The following is a 19,028-nucleotide window of genomic DNA, read 5'->3' on the forward strand; positions in this document are numbered from 1 at the left end:
GTCTAAAAAAATGTCTTTACACGTCCCTACCACCTTTACTCACGTGTGTGTGCTCGGTTTCAGGTGTGCCGTCTCTGAATGAAGAACAGTTGGACTCCATGTGTCCGTCAGCAGCTGCCATCGCTGCAATTGTCAAGCCTGGCATGAAGTTCTTTGATGTGAGTTTAATGGGGTTTACCATGATCGAAAACCCCATGTCAGTGAGAACAAGTTTCATAGTATCAGAGCACTTTATCAGGAACACCATTACACCAGCTTATTCATGCTATTATCCAATCAGCCAATCATTTGGCAACACCGCAACGCATAAAATGCTGCAGATACAAGTCAGGAGCTTCAGTTAATGTTCCAATCAAACTCCTGAAGTAGGAAAATATGTCCCTGATAGGCTGTTTTGAGTATTTTTGAACCACTGCATTCTTGGAATTTTCTACACGACAGTCTCTGAATTTGTTCAAAAGGATGAAAAAAAAATAAAAGAGAAACATCTGGTGAAACACCTTGTTGAGGACTCGGGTCAGAGGGGAACAACCAGACTGGGTGGAGCTGACGGAAAGAAAAATATGAATTGTAAGCAGACCAGCAGCTCAGAACACACGACACATCCAACCCTGAGGTGGATGAGCTACAACTACAGGAGCAGTCCTGTCAACTCCTGTCAGCCAGTAATAAATAAATCAGATAAGAAAGCTGAGGCTGCAGGTGGCGCCGGCTCACCTAAACTGGACCGTTTAAGTCTAACAAAATGTAGCCTGGTCTGTTGAAACTCCTTTTCCGCTGAAGCTGCAGATGGCAGGCTCACCATTTGTCAGCAACATTAAACCATGACCCAACCTGCCTTATGTTAACGGTCCTGTCTGCTGGTGGTGTAATGGTACCAGGTACTATCCTCAGATTTTACCCAATGGAACACCAGAAACAGAGAGTTGAGTCTATCTGAGCTGGTACTGTGAGTAAAAAGGGCTTTTGTGGGATTGTAATCGACATATTACAAGTTTTTAGGTACATTCAAAGAAGCTGCTACTTTTTGTTAGTTATGAAAGGCAACTTGCTGTGAATTGGAACTTATCCAGTATTTGCAATTATCCACTGTGTACAATTTTGCTTTCTGCAACCTGTTAATTCCCTTCAACAGAATTTTTTTTTCAATCTAATTGCTTGTTTAGCGAGTACTAATTCTTCCTCTGCTGTCTTTGTTTGTAGCTGTACAACGCATACGCCGAGTGTCAGACCCATCTTCAGCTGGAGAAGCAGGAGACCCGGAGAGTGAGCAGGGTACTGGATGAGATCGTCCAGGAGGTGGAGTCCAAAGCGCCTGTCCTCAGACGTCAGAGGGAGGAGTACGAGAGCATGCAGAGGTCCATGGCCTCCCTGTGCAACAAGCTGGAACAGGCTCGGATGGTGTGGCAGTTTGAAAAATGCATTTAGTCACTTTTTAATGTCTTGTTATGTTATGTGTGACTAATGTTGTTAACTTCTTTGCAATTAGGAAATCTACAGTTTACAGAAAGAGAAAGAGGAGGTCAAGCAGCGCTGTGAAGCTCTGGACAGAGACAAAGTGAGGGCGGACAGACAGCTGGAGGACACATCAGCGCAGGTATACCAGTACATCCTGTAATACAAACTGCCAGAGAAAGCCAGGTTTTCTATGCTGATGGTATTTATTACTGCAGAAATCGGTTTTATGTGATGAATTCTAGTTCATCCAATAGTAATGATCCAAACCCAGAATAAAGGTGGAGATGCTTTCACTGATTAATGTGTCCTTCGTCCAGGTGTGTGCTCTTCTGGTGGAGCTGGAGGAAGCCAGAGGGAATCAGGTGACCAAGGATGACAGCAGCTCCGCCGACATCACCAGCACCTCTGAGGTCATCAGCCTTCGCCAGCTCTCCTTCCGCAACGTGGAGGAGCTGCAGAGGCAGAACCAAAGCCTGCTGAGGAGGCTGAGGGAACTGGAGGAGGAGAAGGACAGACGGCAGAGCCACTTAACATCAGCACGGTAACAAAGGCTGTCATTCACTTCTATTTACCTCTATAACAACTTGGACTGCTAGTTGACACTTAACAAGTGATGTCCAATCTGAGCCACAGTGCCGTAACACTGGACTCCAAATACGACTGGTAGAGCTGCTGAGTTACAGTTGCATCAAGTAAGAGAGTTAAGGAGCAAAGGAAAATAAAATGTATTCTTTATTTTTCTGTTAATGGGATGCAGAGAAAGGAAGAATTGAATTAGTTTCGTAAGTGTAAAGTGTAACTACATTCAGTGTTTATGTCAGCTAGTTTGTACTGAGCAGGGCTAAATCATTTTGATTCCATCCAAATGTAAAATAGAAAATTACAAGGCAATTAGCCAAACACATTTGTGATTTTACCAACCCCCCCCCCCCCCCCCAGTAAACAGATTTTTTTTTTTTAATTAAATTCCTAATTAAATGTTGTGAATTTTTTTTAATTTGTATTGATTAATTGACAGTCCAAAAAATAAATAAGGAAATATTTGTGTCATACCTTTATAATACGCACATTGCACTAAATGTTTCGACAACAAACAACAAATGAATTATAGATATTAATAATACATTACTGACCAAGGTTTTTACATATCATCGTTTTCAGTAAATCAGATGCAACAACCAATGACATCTTACCAGAAGTTCTAATATTGTGATTGATAAGAATTTTTTTTAGCAAATTTAAGACAAAGCAAAGCACTAATGAGCAAAGGACCTTTATGAAATGTCTTTGTCTGAGTTTTCAGCTTTATATCTCTGGTTCCTTCCAGTATGTCAGAGTTGGAGTCCAGTGTGGATAAACTGAAGAAGGAGGTGGAGCAGCTGAAGGAGCAGAGGAACCAGCAGAAACAGCTGGCCGACTCCAGCGCCAGGCAGAGAGACATGTACAAGGCGCTGCTGACCCAGAGCACCGGCTTCAGCCTCCCACCTCAAGGTGACACTACAGCACCGACGTATGAGGAACCTTTACGGTGTCTGTGGGTGGACGCGGTCAGATCAACTTGTCTTGTGTGTCTTCAGGTCAAGACTCGTCTTCCCACCCGGCACCCGTTCGCCCTTCAGTCCCTGCGACTCGCTCTACTCCTCAGAGAGCTGCTGCTGCCGAGTCAGCACAGACGGCTCAGACGAAAGCTGCTTTAAAACAGGTGCACACAAACATGTCAACCTCCTCATTTCTCCTCGTCTTAATGTGAAATGGGGGTTGGGAATGAATTCTGAGTGGATGTGTATCTGTGTATTCGCAGCTCAACGACGCCTTCACTCTGTATAAGAAGGAGAAGGCAGAGAACGACCGGCTGCTGAACGATACGAACGACCGACTGCAGAGGCAGCTGGCAGACCTCTGCTCCAGCCAGGCCAAGCAGACCTCTCAGCTGGAGTTCAGCAGCAAGAGGTGTGTTTTAAACTATTAAAGCGAATATATCACAGATATGTTTGGTGAACGTTTTTTGGCTTTTTCTTCCCCTTTGTAAACAAGCATGTGATCAAAGTTTCAAATGAAAAGTCCTCTCACACTTCATGCATAGTCCAACCAAATACTAGGTTTTGAACTTATGTTCCACTCTGAGGTCTGTGTGCTACTGTCCTTTGTGTCCCTGCGATCACCAGGTACGAGATGCTCCAGGAGACCGTCGCAGCCTACCGCAGAGAGATCCCGGCCTTGCAGGAGAGGAACCAAAAAATGGCGGCAACAACTCAGCGACACGAGCACATCATCCACACGATGAGCCAGGACCTGAGACAGGCTAACGAGAAACTGGCACTAGAAGAGGTGAGGAAGAAGAGCTACGGGGACAGAGACTACCAGAGAGAAAGAAAGAACCACAGTATTGCTGAGAACCTTACAATTTGAAATGTTTATATATTTCTGTATATAATGGCTGCCTATTATTGTCATACTGGAAATTAAGTTTGAACATAGGCAGTTTCCACTTTCATCATCCAACCAGGCTTTTCTGTAGGTTTCTGGAGGGCTCATATCCTGTGGTGGGTGGTGTTCAGTTATTTGATTAAAAAACTGTGCAGTTTAACATCATTTTGGACTTCAATATTTATTTGGATAATGAACGGTGTGCCATTAGAATAATAATCAAAAAAAACATTGGTAAAACAAAGCTCATAGAAAATGGATTTGAACTGCACTTTTTCATATCTTTCCAAAGTCAGTGTTTATCCAACAACCATTTATTTTTAATCTTTTTCATACTCTTATCAGTCTGCTTCTTTATCAATTCTCTTGTTGGTTGTTTTTCATTTCTAAAGATATTATTTTTGAAAATAGGAATAAATCCAGAGCAGGATTACTATAAGGTAGGTAGGTAGTTACTTTATTAATCCCCAAGGGGAAACTTTAAATTGTATAAATTAATATTTTTAAAATTACAAAATGTTTTTACGTTAGCAACAGGAATTTTTACAACAGCAAAGTCACTATAAACTCAGCGATGTACCATCAATATTACTGACAAAGAAGTTTAAAAAGAATAGATGTAAGTTAGTGTCAGTCACTCCTCCTCCTCTGTTCTACCTGCAGCAGAGGGAGGAGGGCCTGGTTTGAGAAAGGGACCAAACAAATTCACACATTTCTTTTTGGTTTACCTTTATAAAACATTTTGTTCTCTTTTCTGTTTACGTCTCAGTTGTAACCTATATTTTCTTTTCCCACTGTGTCTGCAGGTGCGCGTGGAGAACTTGACTAAAGAGAGAGACATGTTACGGCAGGCAGAGAGTCGACTCAATCGTGAGAAGGAAGCCATGCTGGCTGAGCAACGTAACCAGAACCTGCTGCTCAGCAACCTCAAAACCATACAGGTACCTTATCGTACCGACACGTTTTAAAGGAAACATTCTGCCTTTTGTGATTTTTCTGTCACCTGGACACTGTTGAGATGTCACAAGTCTGTGTTTTACACGTTTAAAGGTGCAAAAAGTGATGTGGATGTATGTAAAAATGTCCAGGCTGTCTGTGCAGATCACCTCGTTTGCAGTGTCACCTCTGATTCTTGCAGCACATGTACTCAAACAGCCGTCCGTCTCATAGCAGTTGTTTTTAAGGTCGTTCAGTGGCTTGTTGCCGTTCTCCACTCAGATGTTGACAGTGGTGGATGTATTTGAGCCGATAAGGAGTAAAAAGGGAAATTCTACTATTATTTATTTTTGCAGAAGTCTGCCAAAGCACAGCTTTCGGGAGGCTGTGAAATCACAACAGTTTTACTTTAATGTCTTGTTTGTTGCATTAAGTGAAATCTGCTCCTTTGAGTCCCAATGAAGTGATGAAATCCCCTGAACTTAAACCAGAGAATAAGATTCACTTACATGTAGAGTCACAACTTTGCTATATGTCCATCAGCTTGTTACTTTGTCGTTCAAATAAACGCTATCAGTCAAACCATATATACAAGGTAAAATGGATTTCCTCTCCTGAGATTTTTCTCTCCCTCCTTTTGTCTCCTGATTGTGAACTATACATCTAGTTGACTATGGAGCGCACGGAGACGGACACCCGCCAGCGACTGAACAATAAAATAGAACAACTGGAGTCAGAACTGACTTCCATGAAGACCAGGATCAACCAGGAAGTCTCTCAAAGACATGCTCTGGGGCGCACTATGGACGTATGTAATGTAGTTGTGCATTTATCTACATAATGAATGGATGGATTAGACTAATTATGGTCTCAGTATAGTTTTTTCTGAGACATTTCACTTCCAGTCATCTTGTCTTGGTACTTCTCTTCTTCCTCCTCTCTAGGCTCAGTTGTTAGAAGCTAAGAAGCAGCTGGAGACCCAGAACACCCTGCAGCAGAAGACCAGGGAGCTGCTGCGTGGTTCTGAACAGCAGGTGGCGACGCTGAAAACCCAGCTGGCTTCTGCCACCTCCTCTGAGGCTGTTACCACCTCCAGCAACACAATCACCCCAGCTACCAGAGCTGCAGGCCTCCGAGCACAACTGAGAGGCAAGCAGCACTTCTGTTGACAGACACACATACTTACATAAAAAAATCTCATGCACAAAGGTCAACATGTAAAAGGTCAAGATTAATAATACTTTGACAGTGAGGCTTTTTTTCTTCTCTTGTCTTCCCCAGTACGCTCTCCAGTACCAGCAGCTTCCCAGCAGCCCAACCAATCAGAGCAGGAGTTCTCCGAGGTGAAAGGTCTCCTGCGTAGTGCTGAGGAACAGAGCAGCGAACTAGCCGAGCAGCTGAAGAATGCTAATGCTACCGTAGAGCAGTACAGAGCTGTGGTACTGACTCTGGAAGACAGTCTGAAGAAAGAGAAGGAGGTATAACTCCCCGCCTTCATTCATGAACAACGTTCTCTGTTCCTCTCTTCTACCGACGCACACCTTAAACCGACCTGTCTCCTTTCTTCAGTCGCGTTCTCCTCTCGAGGTCCGGCTGAAGGAGTCAGACGAGGTACAGAAGGAGCTGGAGAAGAGGATTTTAGAGCTGGAGAAGATGAAGCAGCAGGAACAAGAGGAGAGGAGGAAGGCTGTGGACGCAGTGGAGAAACAAGTGAGCCTGTTACACCACGTTATAAACAATTAAAGGTTTTCTGGGCTAAATGCAATTTGAGTACTTCCCTTGGATAGCTGATGTGAAGCAGGGCAATATCAACATTTTATATCAATACTGTGATATGAGACTAGATAGCATCTCAGATTGTTGATATTGTAACATCTTGACGAGGCATAAGTGTTATTATTTCCTGTTTCAAAGGCTGCATTACAGTAAAGTATTTTTTTTTTTTAAATTTAGCTAATGTTCTAGCTGCTCAAGTATTTGTTCTTACCCAGTCAGTTATTATATTCACATTACTGATCATTATTCATCAAAAATCTCATTGTATGCAGTTTTTGAGAGCACCACGTGGCTCGGTTAGCAAATTGTCAGTGTGCTGCAGTTTCCTGCACACAGCTGTAGTACAGATGTAGACAAAAGTTGTTGTACGTTTATACCAAAAGAGGGAGTATTTCTTTAAGTGAGCGCCTCTGTTAGGTGTAAACAAAGGAAAGGCACACGGAAGACAGAAATATCTAATGATGTATTGCAATATCTGTCTTTTGAAATAATTTACACTGTCTTTATTCAAGTTTGCAATATAAACTTGATGACATTTACATGTTATTATATTCTATATACCCCGAACAGTAAAATAAGCCACTTTAAATGTATACAAGAAAAAGACAAAATCGTGAAACTGACAGAATCTTAAAAAAAAAATACCCAAATAGCGTTTTTTGGTCATGCTGCCCAGCAAAACTGAGTTATATAAATATGAATGTATTGTCTCTACGTTTTAGACTGTTGGACTAAACAAAGCAATCTGAAGATGTAAACTTTGACTCTTAAGAAATTGAGACATTGGTGTTTCTCCCGGTTTTCTGACATGTTATTGACCAAATTTATTTGAAGAAACGCAAATAACTGAATTGATTTGGCATTTATCTGCTCAGGCACAATTAAACAGGAGAAATATTTAGCATTTTCAATTAAATTACTTACTAAATTAGAAATACACTTTTGGTTCAAATGTCTGTAGTAATTTTTCCCTTCTGTTTTTGTCCAGGTGTTTGAGCTGCAGCGCAGTCTGAAGGCCAGCCAGATGGAGCAGCAGGAGGCACTGGAGAGGGCTGCTGGGGCCGTCACACTGGAGCAGAAGGCCATACAGGACAGCCGGCTGCAGGTGCAGTGACACGCACACACACACACACACACACACACACACACACACACACACACCATGTGTCTTGAATGAAGTTTTTTCACCTGCGCACAGAACAGTCACCTTTGATATGAATCTAAATAGATGAATCGCCCCCTCTTTGTTCACCTCAGACCAAGCTAGCTGGAGAGGCGCAGGCGAAGTACGAGCGGGAGCTCATGCTTCATGCTGCCGACGTGGAGGCTCTGCAGCAACTGAAAAAAAGATCCCAACAAGAAGTGACACAGAAGAGGCAGTTAGAGGAGGAACTGAAGAAGACCTCCTCCGTCCTACAGGAGAGAACCGCAGGCTGGAGCACAGCGGAGAAACAACTGAAGGTAGGAGGACAAACCCGAGAGCGGGAGGGAAGAAAGGGGGAGGGAAACAGGACATCCCTGGGTCTTTTCACACAGATTTAGAGGCCTGCTTTTGAAGAAGATCCAGACAGATGATTACTGTACTGCACTCTCTCTGATTGGTCATAACAATCTTCACTTTGACTCTCCTCCAGGACAACCTGTCCACTCAGAGCCATCGCTGTGAGGAGCTGGGAAAGCAGAATGCTCTCCTGCACCAGCAGATGGATGAAATGGCCACCAGGAGTCGGCAGCAGCAGCAGCAAACGCAGCAGCAGCAGCTTGACCTGTCATTCAGCGAGGAAGGGAAGACGACCGAACAGATACTAGAAATACTCAGGTAATACTGCAACACCAGGGCTGGCTGTGTGTTTGCATTGTGAGAACACCTTGTGATTATTAACAGTTTAGTGGGGACACTTTGCAAACAAAAAGTTGTTCATGACAGTTTAAGCTGAGTGTGAAATGTGCTATGTGTCATAGGTTTGTGCGACGGGAGAAAGAGATCGCTTTGGCTCGATGTGAGGCGTCTGACGGAGAAGCTCTTCGCTACAAACAGCGAGTTGAACACCAAGACCGAGAACTCAGGGAGCTACAGGAGGCTCTGAATGCTGAGAGGGAGAGGATGCAGGTAGGAGATGGAAGGATAACAGATTGGAGATGATTAAAGTATCTGTGTCACCTTTTATTCTGTGGCTGCTAATGATGGATTATAGTTATTCCATTCATATTTATAATCAATTGTGAAGCTACTGTTTGCTGTTGTACTACAGAAAACCTGTTTCAGGCTGTGATAGAGGGCTTTTTAAAAGGGCTGCTGAACTACAACTTATTACAACAACCAGCAGTAAAGTTACAAGAGAAAAGTGTTTATTATAATTAGTGTGTCTGTTTACCCTCCTGCCTTCTCTCAGGCGACAGCAAAGACTCTGACCCAGCAGGAGGAACAGCTGAAGAAGATGGACAGTATCGGTGCTCTCCACGAAACCAACAGAATGCTGAAAATCAACCGAGATAAACTGGAGCAGGAGCTGCAGCAGGCTCAGGCTAAAGTAAGATCAAAGCAGCGTCTCATGGCTTCCTTTAAGCGTTTGTTGTTAAAACGAATACTTGGTTTTACTGTGAAACATTCGGTAGAACTGTATTCTGTAGGAACGCATGATATGATGTTGGCCAATAAGCAAAAATACTAATTATTAATAATATTATTGTTATTGTTCCAATATGGAATTTTACTCTTCATAATGAGGAACATGGCTGGGGACCAGGGCTGCAAAAGTGTAGAAAAATCCATCAGTACTGGAGCCATTTCTCAAGCACCTGTTCAACAAGCAGAACATAATCCTGCAGACATGCAACACATTCGACCACTCCCCCTGCAGTCACCCCGCTGCCCACCGCCCCCCCCCTCTCCCTCCACATCATGTTTTACACTGTCATACAGTGCTTGCTATGCAAATAGTTATATTGTTATGAATAATCTGTAAATGACTGCTAATAATATGTGACACCAACCATCCCTTTTGGGAGATGAGTGCTGCCATAAATCTGTTAGTAAATTTGATAAGGCCCTTTAAATAACCATCTGTATGTATTATCAGTTATCATCAGCATCAGACACAAAACCGATAATTATCGGTTAATGGCATTGAACCCTGAAATTCATAATTTCATAATGTCAAGCATTGTAAATACAAAGGAAGGTTAAGCAAAATCACAGAATAGAGTTAAAATGACGAAGTTCCTCACAAAGTCCTCATTATGAGATGTTCTTCTGTTTATCTGCACCACCTCCCCCTTCACCTCCCCCTCCACCAGTGAGCACTGAGACAAACTCAAACCACGTGTAGAAAAGTGACCACGTTCTTCCTCCCTCCGTCTCTGCCAGGTGACGAAGCTGCAGTCAGACATCAGTCCTCTTCATCACTCTCTGTCGCAGCTGTCAGAGAAGAACGGATCTCTGCAGGCTGATAAGAGGCTCCTGGAGGAAGACCTCAAACGGTGGAGGGCCAGAGCTCAGGTAACTGCACTGTTTGTAGAAGGATCACAGTTTAAGCAGCCACATGTGTCTAAATGATTTATTATTAATATGCCTCCACACAAGTTCCATCTGTGAGCGGCTGCATTGTGTCTTCAGGTTGCCCTTCTGTCCGACAGTCAGTCCCTTGATTGTGAACATGAACTCTCAATAGTCTAATTTTTTCACTTATGTTTGGACTTGAGGATAAACTGATTAGAATTTGGTGGTCAAAGGTAACTGTGACCTTACAAAACACATTTGTGACCATAACTAAAGAATTTATACTCTTAACATTTCACACAAATGTCTCATAAGATAAAACAATGCCATAATGATGTTTTATTTTATAAAGCTCAACTCGGGAACAGAAGGGGATGTCAGCGTTTTTAGAATTTATAGTTTCTTTGCAGCAACGTCCACATTTGAAGCATCATCTGCACTGAACCAGTTTTATTGTCCAAAGATGTGAACACATACATATGAGGATTATTTCAAAGTCTTCACGACACATATTATGTGAACCTGGACAGATATGGATGTAAACTATCACTTTGACTGGTTGTCATTGTCTCTAATTCCTGCTATTCTTCAGTGTTTTATATTTTGATATCGCACGTTCTGTGTTCTCCTGTTTCCCGCAGTCTTTTTATGAGGTCCATGTTAGTTTATTCATTTTAGCCCAATACTTTATACATTTTGTCACCATATGGTTTAATTCAGCTTCTGCTCCTATTAATTTGTCTTAAATTTGACTGTTTCCCTCCACAGCAACTGGTTAGCCAACAGAAAGACGGGGACGTTGAGGAGAAACAGAAACTCAGCAATGAGAGAGAAGTTCAGCAGAGACGCATCACACAGTTAGCTGAGGAGACGGCCAAGCTGCGGACTGAACTGGCCAGGTACAACACACGCACACGCACACACACACACACACACACACACACACACACACACACACACACGGATACAACAAAGCTGTCCTGGATCATGTCTGTATAAGTTGTATGTTTGTACCAGACTTTTGTGACATTACTACTGAAATGACCAGAACGGAATTCCCAGCAGCTGATATGCTCAGTAGCAGATTTATCACTGCACCTTAAATAATAACCTAACAGAGAGGATTTTGTGTGAATCAGATCTAACGCCAGCAGTAATTCAGCTCAGTCTCAGCTGCAAGGCCTCAGAGACTCTGTGGCCCGCCTGACATTAGAACGAGACACTGCGAAAAAAGACACGGAAACCAAAACCAACGACATCTTGGAGAAAAACAAGACCATCACCCAGGTGAAGAAGATCGGACGACGCTACAAGACCCAGTACGACGAGCTCAAAGCCCAGCACGACAAGGTGTGACCACGGTTGTGAAAACAGTTTTCATAAGTTAAGTATGGATTAACACTGCAATGAGTAATTTTTTTGTTTTTTTCCAGCTGGTCGGTGAAAATGCTGCTAAAGCAGGAAGTGAGGCAGCACCAAGTCAAGGGATGCAGCAGGAGCTGAACAAGACCCAGGAGGAGCTCAGCAAGACCTGCGAGGAGCTGAACACTCTGAGAGAGGAGGTACAGAAAAAACAGGAGGAGGTGAGCACAAACATATTAAAGATACTGCTTTAGTTGAACAGCAAAAACACAGCAGCATACTTTGCTTTATAAACAACACTTTGTTTTAAGACATTAACTAGATGGAGCAGTTTCAGCTGAATATCTGTACGTTTTGGGATGTTGATCACACAAAATAAGCAATTTTTAATATATCATGTTGGACTTTAGATAAAAGACTTTTTATTCCAATATTTTTTGGACATTTTAAAGACCAAACTAATAATACTAATAATTAATCAAGAGAATAGTAACATACTAAAGGTTGAAATATGGATATAAATATTTCATTTTCGAATTTGTTCTTATTAAGCCATTATTGAATTATGTAACTTTAATTATGCAAAAACATGAAAAACGCAATGAAAACAAAGAACACGTAGCTCCTGATTTTTATTGGTCTAGAATTCATCGTGTATTTATTTAAAAAAATTTTTGGCTCCGGATGCTTTAAATTGAAGCCAAAGTGTCATTAAGTTGATGTATTCCATCAGGCCCAGAAGACCCAGCAGGAGTTGGAAGCGGCCCAGAAGGAAAACCAGCTGACCAAGGAAAAAGTCCAGGAGATCCAGAACCAGCTGACACAGGTACAGAACAAAAAGTCTGTTGAAAAATGGAAAGAGAAACACAGATTTATGTAGCTCTTTGTGTAGATTTACTTAGTGAGGAAAATACATCCAGAAAAGCAGGACTCACTGGGATTTGTTTGCCTACAGGTGCAGTCGCAGTTGTCCCACACTCAGACCCAGCTGCAGCAGAATCAGAACCAGCTGACCCAGAGTCAGAAAGAACTTCAGCAAGGCAAGAACCACACCCAGCAGGTAAGATATGGTAATATAGTAATAGTAGTATAGATAATAGTAATGACAGTAGTCAGGAACACAGCAACACCTCAGAGCTTTTCAACAAAAGAAAATCACCTGACATTAAATCCACAATAGCAAGCCTAACCTTTCCCTTTTTAATATAAAGGTACAGAACCAGTTCAAATCAGCTCAGTCTCAAGCTCAGGCCCGTCAGAACCAGATTCAGCAGATCCAGAAGGAGCTCCAGCAGGCTAAAGAAGCCCTCCAGCAGAACCTCACTAATCAGAAGGAGCTACAGCAGACGCACCAGACCAGCCTGCAGAGCCACAACCAGGAAGTCAACAATCTCAAGTCCGCTCTGAGCCAATCGGAGAGCAAGGTGAAAACATTTGTTTCATTGTTTTTTTTATTTTTTTATTTATGAATGTGCCACTCCCTCTAAATACTTACTTTTCATTTATAGTTCTGTCTCATACCAGATAACCACACAGTGTAGGAGCTTTAGTTTGCAGCATTTATACTTCTCACATCTGCAAAGAATGACGGCCTTTCAACAGCCACTAACAGTTAAATCAATAAAATTCATATTTTGCACATCTAACATGTTCATATTTTCATGGAAATATTATCCCTAGTGCAGGGAAGGCTGAGTTTGCAGTATTGACAGTTTTTAATCATTTCTCTCCTACAGCAAAACAACTCTGCAAAAAACCTGTCACATTAAAATTGCTCAAACATACCAGCAGATGGTGATTTACCGGAATGATCTCATCTGAATGGGCAAAAAAAGCCCCTGTTTCTGTGTATTCTCTAAACTTCTGAAAACTCTGTCTCGTACTGAAGCCTGTAATGTTTTTGAGGTTTTTTTTGGTCACATTTAATGTCAAATATTAAAGTAGTGTCTGTATCTGCTTTCCTCCTATCAGGTGACTGATCTTCAGGGCCAGCTGGAGAGTCTGCAGAAGGTTAGAAAAAACAAAACGCTAAACAGTCTTTATTAATTATGTGTTAATAAATCAAAATTACAGATTTAACTACTTTAAAAATGTTTATACATAGGAGCTCTTTCAGGAAGATTAAGCTTAATTAGTAAGCCAAGAGTTTTACTTTACATTTATTGCCTTTGATTAACTGGAAAATACACTTGCATAGATTTCTTTATCTCTCCCCCCCCCTTTTCTTTTATACTTCATATTTCTCTTATTTTCATATCACCTGCCTCATGCTTTCCTTCTATATAAATGTCTTACTACTTTGTCAGATGGTCGCTGAGCGTGAAGCAGACAACAAGCATCTGCAGGAGCAGCTAACTGAAGCTAACCAGGCTAATGAAGCTAGCCGAGCCACACAGAGTGTTCAGTCCATCCAGGCCAGCGGTGCTAATGCTACCAGTGAGGATAACCAGGCACAGCAAGAGGAGCTGGCAAAACTCAGACAGGAGGTATCTCCAAAGCCTGCTTCCACTAAACCTTGTTCTAATCAAACTGCATTAATGACACATTCAGTCTTCTCATCAACAGTGTGTTTTTAGTTTAATTTAATTCTCTAGTGATAAACAATCTCCTAAAATGTAAACCTTCTGTAGTGATGTTTACACAGACTCCATTAAAACGGCAGGTGACAATAAAATGGGCTAAAATTCAAACATTTCTTGAACTAATCATGCACGTTTTTCTCCTTCAGCTGTCTGAGAGCAAAACCAGAGAAGAGCAGTTCAAACAGCAGATTGCTGACAAAGAGGAGAAGACGAAGAAGATCTTCATGGGAGCAAAGACCAAAATCAACCAACTGAACAGTAAGTCTATACAAACACTCTGAGGTGAAGACATGCTGACAAATGACAAGTGAACAAACAAGCAGCCCTGTTACATCACAGTTTAAGAGCTTCACTTGAATGCGTTACCTGTAGGTGCTAAAGAGCAGCTGAGTCAGGAAATCCAGGAGCTGAAACAGAATAAGGAGGAGCTGGAGGTGAGAATGAATGCCCTCAAGTCTCAGTATGAAGGACGACTTCTTCGGCTGGACAGAGAGCTGAGAGAAGTGAGAGAGACACAAACCCACTCGGACCCAAGAGAGGAGCCTCAGGACCAGAGTGGAGCAAAGGTACGCAGCCCCGCCGGGTGGGGACATGAAGGGCATCATGGTACTCGCATACTGAGAGCACTGTTTACTAAATTCGACACCAAAGTTTACCACATGGTTTTTGTAGTCCAAAACAGATTTGGGTGTCCGTTAAAAGCAAACTTCTTCCTTTGTCCAAATATTAGGACGTTTTTTCTCTTTTGTTATTCTTACTGCATTTTTCTTGAAATAATTCAACTTTTTTAATGAAATAAGACCTTTTTTGATTTGATCAGTTTTATGCTCGTAGCGCTCATACATTTTCCACTCGATCTTTTTTCTGTCATTGTCACCCACCAACCCTGTGTCTGTACTCAGGTGGGTGATCAGGCCAGATCTGCAGACCAGAGACAAATTTCTTTGAAGAGTCCTGCCCAAGACAGAGGAAGGTAACTAATGAAGACGGACACACACTTCACATTTTTCATGAACTTGTTGTTTTTTAGTCAGTGGATGTTATCAGACTGTAGCGTAAAAACTTGAAGTCTTCAGAGAAAGATTAAAATGGATCTAGTTTGAATTCAGAAAGTTCAGAATAGGTTGTTTACGGTAGCACAGAACAAACTACTTGTTTACAAAAAAAGGATTATTTGTAATACTAACTTTTTACTTTATCTCCATCAGCTCCATTCTGTCTGACCCGCCCACCGCCAACATCCGGCCCACACCAAGTACTCCATCTCCTAGCAACAAGCCAAGCCCCTCCGCCGGTAGCAAGGCCACGCCTCGTGCCAGCATCCGGCCCATGGTTACCCCGGCAACTGTACCCATCCCAACACCCATGGCCACTGTAATGCCAACTACACAGACTGACAGCCAAGAGGGTAAGAGCAAGAAGCAGTTAAAGGTTAAAGTAGATATCAGACATAAATTATATTTCAGCCTTAGAGGATTGAATTGACTTTGTGTTCTGTCCCTAATGGCTCATGTGTGATGTGTCAGAGTGGAATTCTTTGTTTGTCACTGCAGTGCTGGTGAGTGCAGGAGCCTCTGTGCACTCCACCAGCTCCAGTCTGGTCAGCTCACACACCTCCATCAATCAGCCAACCAGCACCCAGGCCACAGCCTTCGTCACGCCCACTCAGCAGCAGGCAGCCAGTCAGGACGCAGGGTCCAGCATGGACGCAGAGCGACCTTCTACGTCCTCCTCACTCACCGGAGCAGGTGAGAAGGACAGCGTCCCTGACCAACTCTGGAACTTTACACAAAACCATTAAAAAAAACAATAGCAGGAAGGAAAGAAGTGATTTGACTGGTTAAAAAACATCTGTTGACTGAAGTTGTGTTAACTGATGTGTATCTGGTTGACTGAAGCAGGCTCAAAGCGAGGGAGAGAAGACGAGGAGGAGGAAGAGGAAAGCAGACCAGAGAGCTCACACACACCTCCCAACACGAAGAAACTACGACTAAAACCAACGATAGCACTGCAGGTAAACACAAACACACAAAAATCCAGACACACAACTGAACCAAGTGCCAACCAACCAACACTATTTTACCTCTGTCTGTATTATATTATATTCTTTGTACAAAATGGTTGAAATATGTTCCACATTTGAGTTAGACATGCAGTTACACAAGTTTCTTATTAGTTTTATCTCATTTTCTCATTTTGTTTAGCTACACAAGGGGAGAAATATAGTTTTAGCAAAGAGTGATGCTTGGGCATAATTTAAGCATTCATTGATTAAATTGACTAGGAGTTTCACTATATATTTGGGCGGCACGGTGGTGCAGTGGTTAGCATTGTCGCCTCACAGCAAAAAGGTTCCGGGTTCGAATCCGGTCCTGGGCCTTTCTGTGCGGAGTTTGCATGTTCTCCCTGTGCTTGCGTGGGTTCTCTCCGGGTTCTCCGGCTTCCTCCCATCATCCAAAAACATGCACCTCAGGTCAGGTTACCTGGCGCCGCGCTAGTGGCAGCCTGCTGCAGCAGCTCCCCCCTGAGTGCCCCCCCTGCTGTAGCAAAGAAATTTCCCCTCGGGGATTAATAAAGTGAAAAAAATAATAAAATATAATGTTCTTGTCCCCCAGCTGATATAGTTTAATAAGGTCTCATCATATGAGGCGCAGTAATGTCTGCGACTCAGTAAGGTTTGTTATATTTGGAACAATGGAAGCAGATTTTGGTGAAAAACTCCAGAAATACTTCCTTACCACAGGCTTATGTGTACCTCTACCTAAATGTAACTACACTCCACAGTTAGAGATTCCTCACACTCGGACACTGCTGGAGGATTTTGGTGTAAACTGGGAAAAGTTATATATGTAGCACCTTTCAGCAAAGACAAAATTCAAAGCTTTAATAAGACACAAAGTCCTGATTACTGATTAGGTATTGGCGCTGTCACGTTTTCCAAAAAGTAAATTCAATTTTGAATTAATTTGAATTACTCTCTCTTCTACAATAATTTGCCCCAAACTTTGATGCACTCTCTCTGCTTCAGTTTCAGGTGCGTAAAACATCACCGATGCGCTCGGACCACTGCCCACAAAAACATGTCACCCAGGTGCTGATTTTGATCGTGCAACGAACTTTGTAACACTCACTTATTAGGGTTGTACCTTCCTCCTGCTCTCTGCACTTCACTGTGCTGCGCCTCAGTCAACGCAACGGGAGCAGTCTGGGAACTTATTGATCCACACTCGTTATGTATATTCAAACGGTGTGCTGCGCATATAGACTGTGAACTGAGAATTTTAAATTTGAACGGGTTCCAGTTGTTATTATGTTCAAACGGAAGTGTCATCTCTAGTATTTACTGTATGAGTCACTTAAAGCCCTTCTGTCAAGTATAAAAGTTGAAAGTAGTAGTTGAAAGAATTTCCCCTTGGGGATTAATAAAGTATCTATCTATCTATCCATCTATCTATCTATCTATCTATATCTATCCATCTATCTCTATCTCTATCTCTCTCTCTCTCTCTCTCTCTCTCTCTCTCTATCTATATTTCTATCTATTTCTATCGATGTCTTTTGTCAGTTTTTTTTCCTGTTGTTTTTGGCATCCGTCACATTTTAATGTGTAATTACATCCGTGTGTTTCAGATGGAAGGTGATGAGGAGATGGAAGGAGAGCTGAGAGATGAAGGAGAACGACCGGATTCACCAGACAACAGTCAGGTCAGTTATCAATGACACTGACTCGGCGAAGGGTTCAGAAAATAGACCTTGAACTCTAGTTCTGGAAAAATAGCGTTCATGAATGCAGGGTTTGTATTATTGTCTTTAGTGTGTACAAAAGTAAACACTAAAGACAAGAATACAAATTCTGTAGGACACGTTTGTTTTTTGTTTTTTACTTTCGGCTTTAAGGATCTCGTTGGACCCCTCACATTTATCCTGTGTCCCGTTGGAGGGATCTCAATCCTCAGGTTGGGAATCACAGATGTAAGACAAAGAAGAACAGAGAATTCATATAATATAGAAACTTGGAGGTTGAAATATTTTGGTGTTTTTGCCTGAAAAATAACTAAAACAAGTCTCAAAGTAGCTGTAAATGAAATATCGTTGGCCTTTGGTCTGAGTTTAAGACGACGTCCAGTGAATTAAAGGGGACTTGAGAGGCTTTTTGTGATTTTCTGTAATATGTGTACTGTGATGTCACAAGTCTACGTTACACCCCGTCAAAGTTCCAAAACCAGAGGTGAATGTGTGTAAACATGCTTCCTGAAGGTCAAACATCAGCTTTAATCACCTCGATCGTCTGCTCATGCTACGAACCGCCATCTGTTCCACAGCTGCTGTTGCTAAGGTACTTCAGTGGGTCGTGGTGTTTGAGCACTTCAGATTGGATTCATGCTCAAACATGGACAGATGTATTTCAGAAGTTGACATTTTGATTTCCTCTGAATATATAAAAATACAAATCTGGCGACGGCCCACTTCTGGCCAATAGGAACAGAGTTTGCTCATCAGGGGAGGTCTTAAAGAGACAGGAGATGACACTCACTAAACTGAGGTGTTGCTTAAAGGGCCAGTATTCAATAATAATGAGCTTTTTTAAACTATGAATCATCCAGAGATGTGGCAGACCTCCAGATAAAATATTTTATGTTTGCGGTGCAGGAGCTCCCAGAAGAGTGTTTCCCAGTCTTGGCTGAGGACATCGAGGAAGAGGGCGTGTCCCAGTCCGTCCCCTCCGATCAGATGTCCTCCCAGGGCTCCGCTATAATTCGGGATGTGATTGTGATTGACACGGACAGTGAGAGCCGTGAGAGCCGTGAGAGCAAGGAGGGAGAGGAGAAGCAGGAGGACGAAGGTGAAGAGAAAGAAGAAGAGGAGGAGGAGGAAGAGGAAGAAGAGGAAGAAGAAGAGGAAGAAGAAGAAGAGGAAGAGGAAGAAGAGGAAGAGGAGGAGGAGGAGGTGATGCTCTTTTCCAACTAACATTCCTATATTGCCAGGTG

The 19,028-nt window shown here is 42.4% G+C and overlaps 1 protein-coding gene across 7 annotated transcripts in view; it reads left to right on the top strand.

Moving 5' to 3' along the window:
• The window catches only part of tpra (translocated promoter region a, nuclear basket protein), a 31,440-nt gene that overhangs the window by 5,950 nt on the left and 6,462 nt on the right, over positions 1–19,028 (top strand). For 3 of the 7 annotated variants that reach the window (XM_069173220.1, XM_069173215.1, XM_069173216.1), the window contains exons 11-46: positions 64–158; positions 1,204–1,401; positions 1,490–1,597; positions 1,776–1,999; positions 2,786–2,949; positions 3,036–3,160; positions 3,260–3,408; positions 3,624–3,786; positions 4,692–4,826; positions 5,489–5,629; positions 5,766–5,970; positions 6,103–6,299; positions 6,391–6,531; positions 7,586–7,702; positions 7,855–8,058; positions 8,232–8,416; positions 8,560–8,707; positions 8,991–9,128; positions 9,965–10,096; positions 10,865–10,995; positions 11,236–11,446; positions 11,530–11,679; positions 12,192–12,284; positions 12,414–12,518; positions 12,670–12,882; positions 13,430–13,468; positions 13,765–13,944; positions 14,187–14,298; positions 14,413–14,606; positions 14,943–15,013; positions 15,249–15,448; positions 15,594–15,788; positions 15,939–16,054; positions 17,069–17,131; positions 17,671–17,745; positions 18,691–18,987. In XM_069173220.1, coding sequence (XP_069029321.1) covers positions 64–158; positions 1,204–1,401; positions 1,490–1,597; positions 1,776–1,999; positions 2,786–2,949; positions 3,036–3,160; positions 3,260–3,408; positions 3,624–3,786; positions 4,692–4,826; positions 5,489–5,629; positions 5,766–5,970; positions 6,103–6,299; positions 6,391–6,531; positions 7,586–7,702; positions 7,855–8,058; positions 8,232–8,416; positions 8,560–8,707; positions 8,991–9,128; positions 9,965–10,096; positions 10,865–10,995; positions 11,236–11,446; positions 11,530–11,679; positions 12,192–12,284; positions 12,414–12,518; positions 12,670–12,882; positions 13,430–13,468; positions 13,765–13,944; positions 14,187–14,298; positions 14,413–14,606; positions 14,943–15,013; positions 15,249–15,448; positions 15,594–15,788; positions 15,939–16,054; positions 17,069–17,131; positions 17,671–17,745; positions 18,691–18,987 — 5,414 coding nt within the window. The remainder of the gene's footprint in view (positions 1–63; positions 159–1,203; positions 1,402–1,489; positions 1,598–1,775; positions 2,000–2,785; positions 2,950–3,035; positions 3,161–3,259; positions 3,409–3,623; positions 3,787–4,691; positions 4,827–5,488; positions 5,630–5,765; positions 5,971–6,102; positions 6,300–6,390; positions 6,532–7,585; positions 7,703–7,854; positions 8,059–8,231; positions 8,417–8,559; positions 8,708–8,990; positions 9,129–9,964; positions 10,097–10,864; positions 10,996–11,235; positions 11,447–11,529; positions 11,680–12,191; positions 12,285–12,413; positions 12,519–12,669; positions 12,883–13,429; positions 13,469–13,764; positions 13,945–14,186; positions 14,299–14,412; positions 14,607–14,942; positions 15,014–15,248; positions 15,449–15,593; positions 15,789–15,938; positions 16,055–17,068; positions 17,132–17,670; positions 17,746–18,690; positions 18,988–19,028) is intronic. The other 4 variants (XM_069173219.1, XM_069173221.1, XM_069173217.1 and 1 more) reach the window with 3 other exon arrangements.

This window comes from Embiotoca jacksoni, unplaced genomic scaffold (genome assembly GCF_022577435.1).
Source record: "Embiotoca jacksoni isolate LCO1_2020_lvr unplaced genomic scaffold, fEmbJac1.0.p SCAF_59, whole genome shotgun sequence".
NCBI lineage: Eukaryota > Metazoa > Chordata > Actinopteri > Embiotocidae > Embiotoca > Embiotoca jacksoni.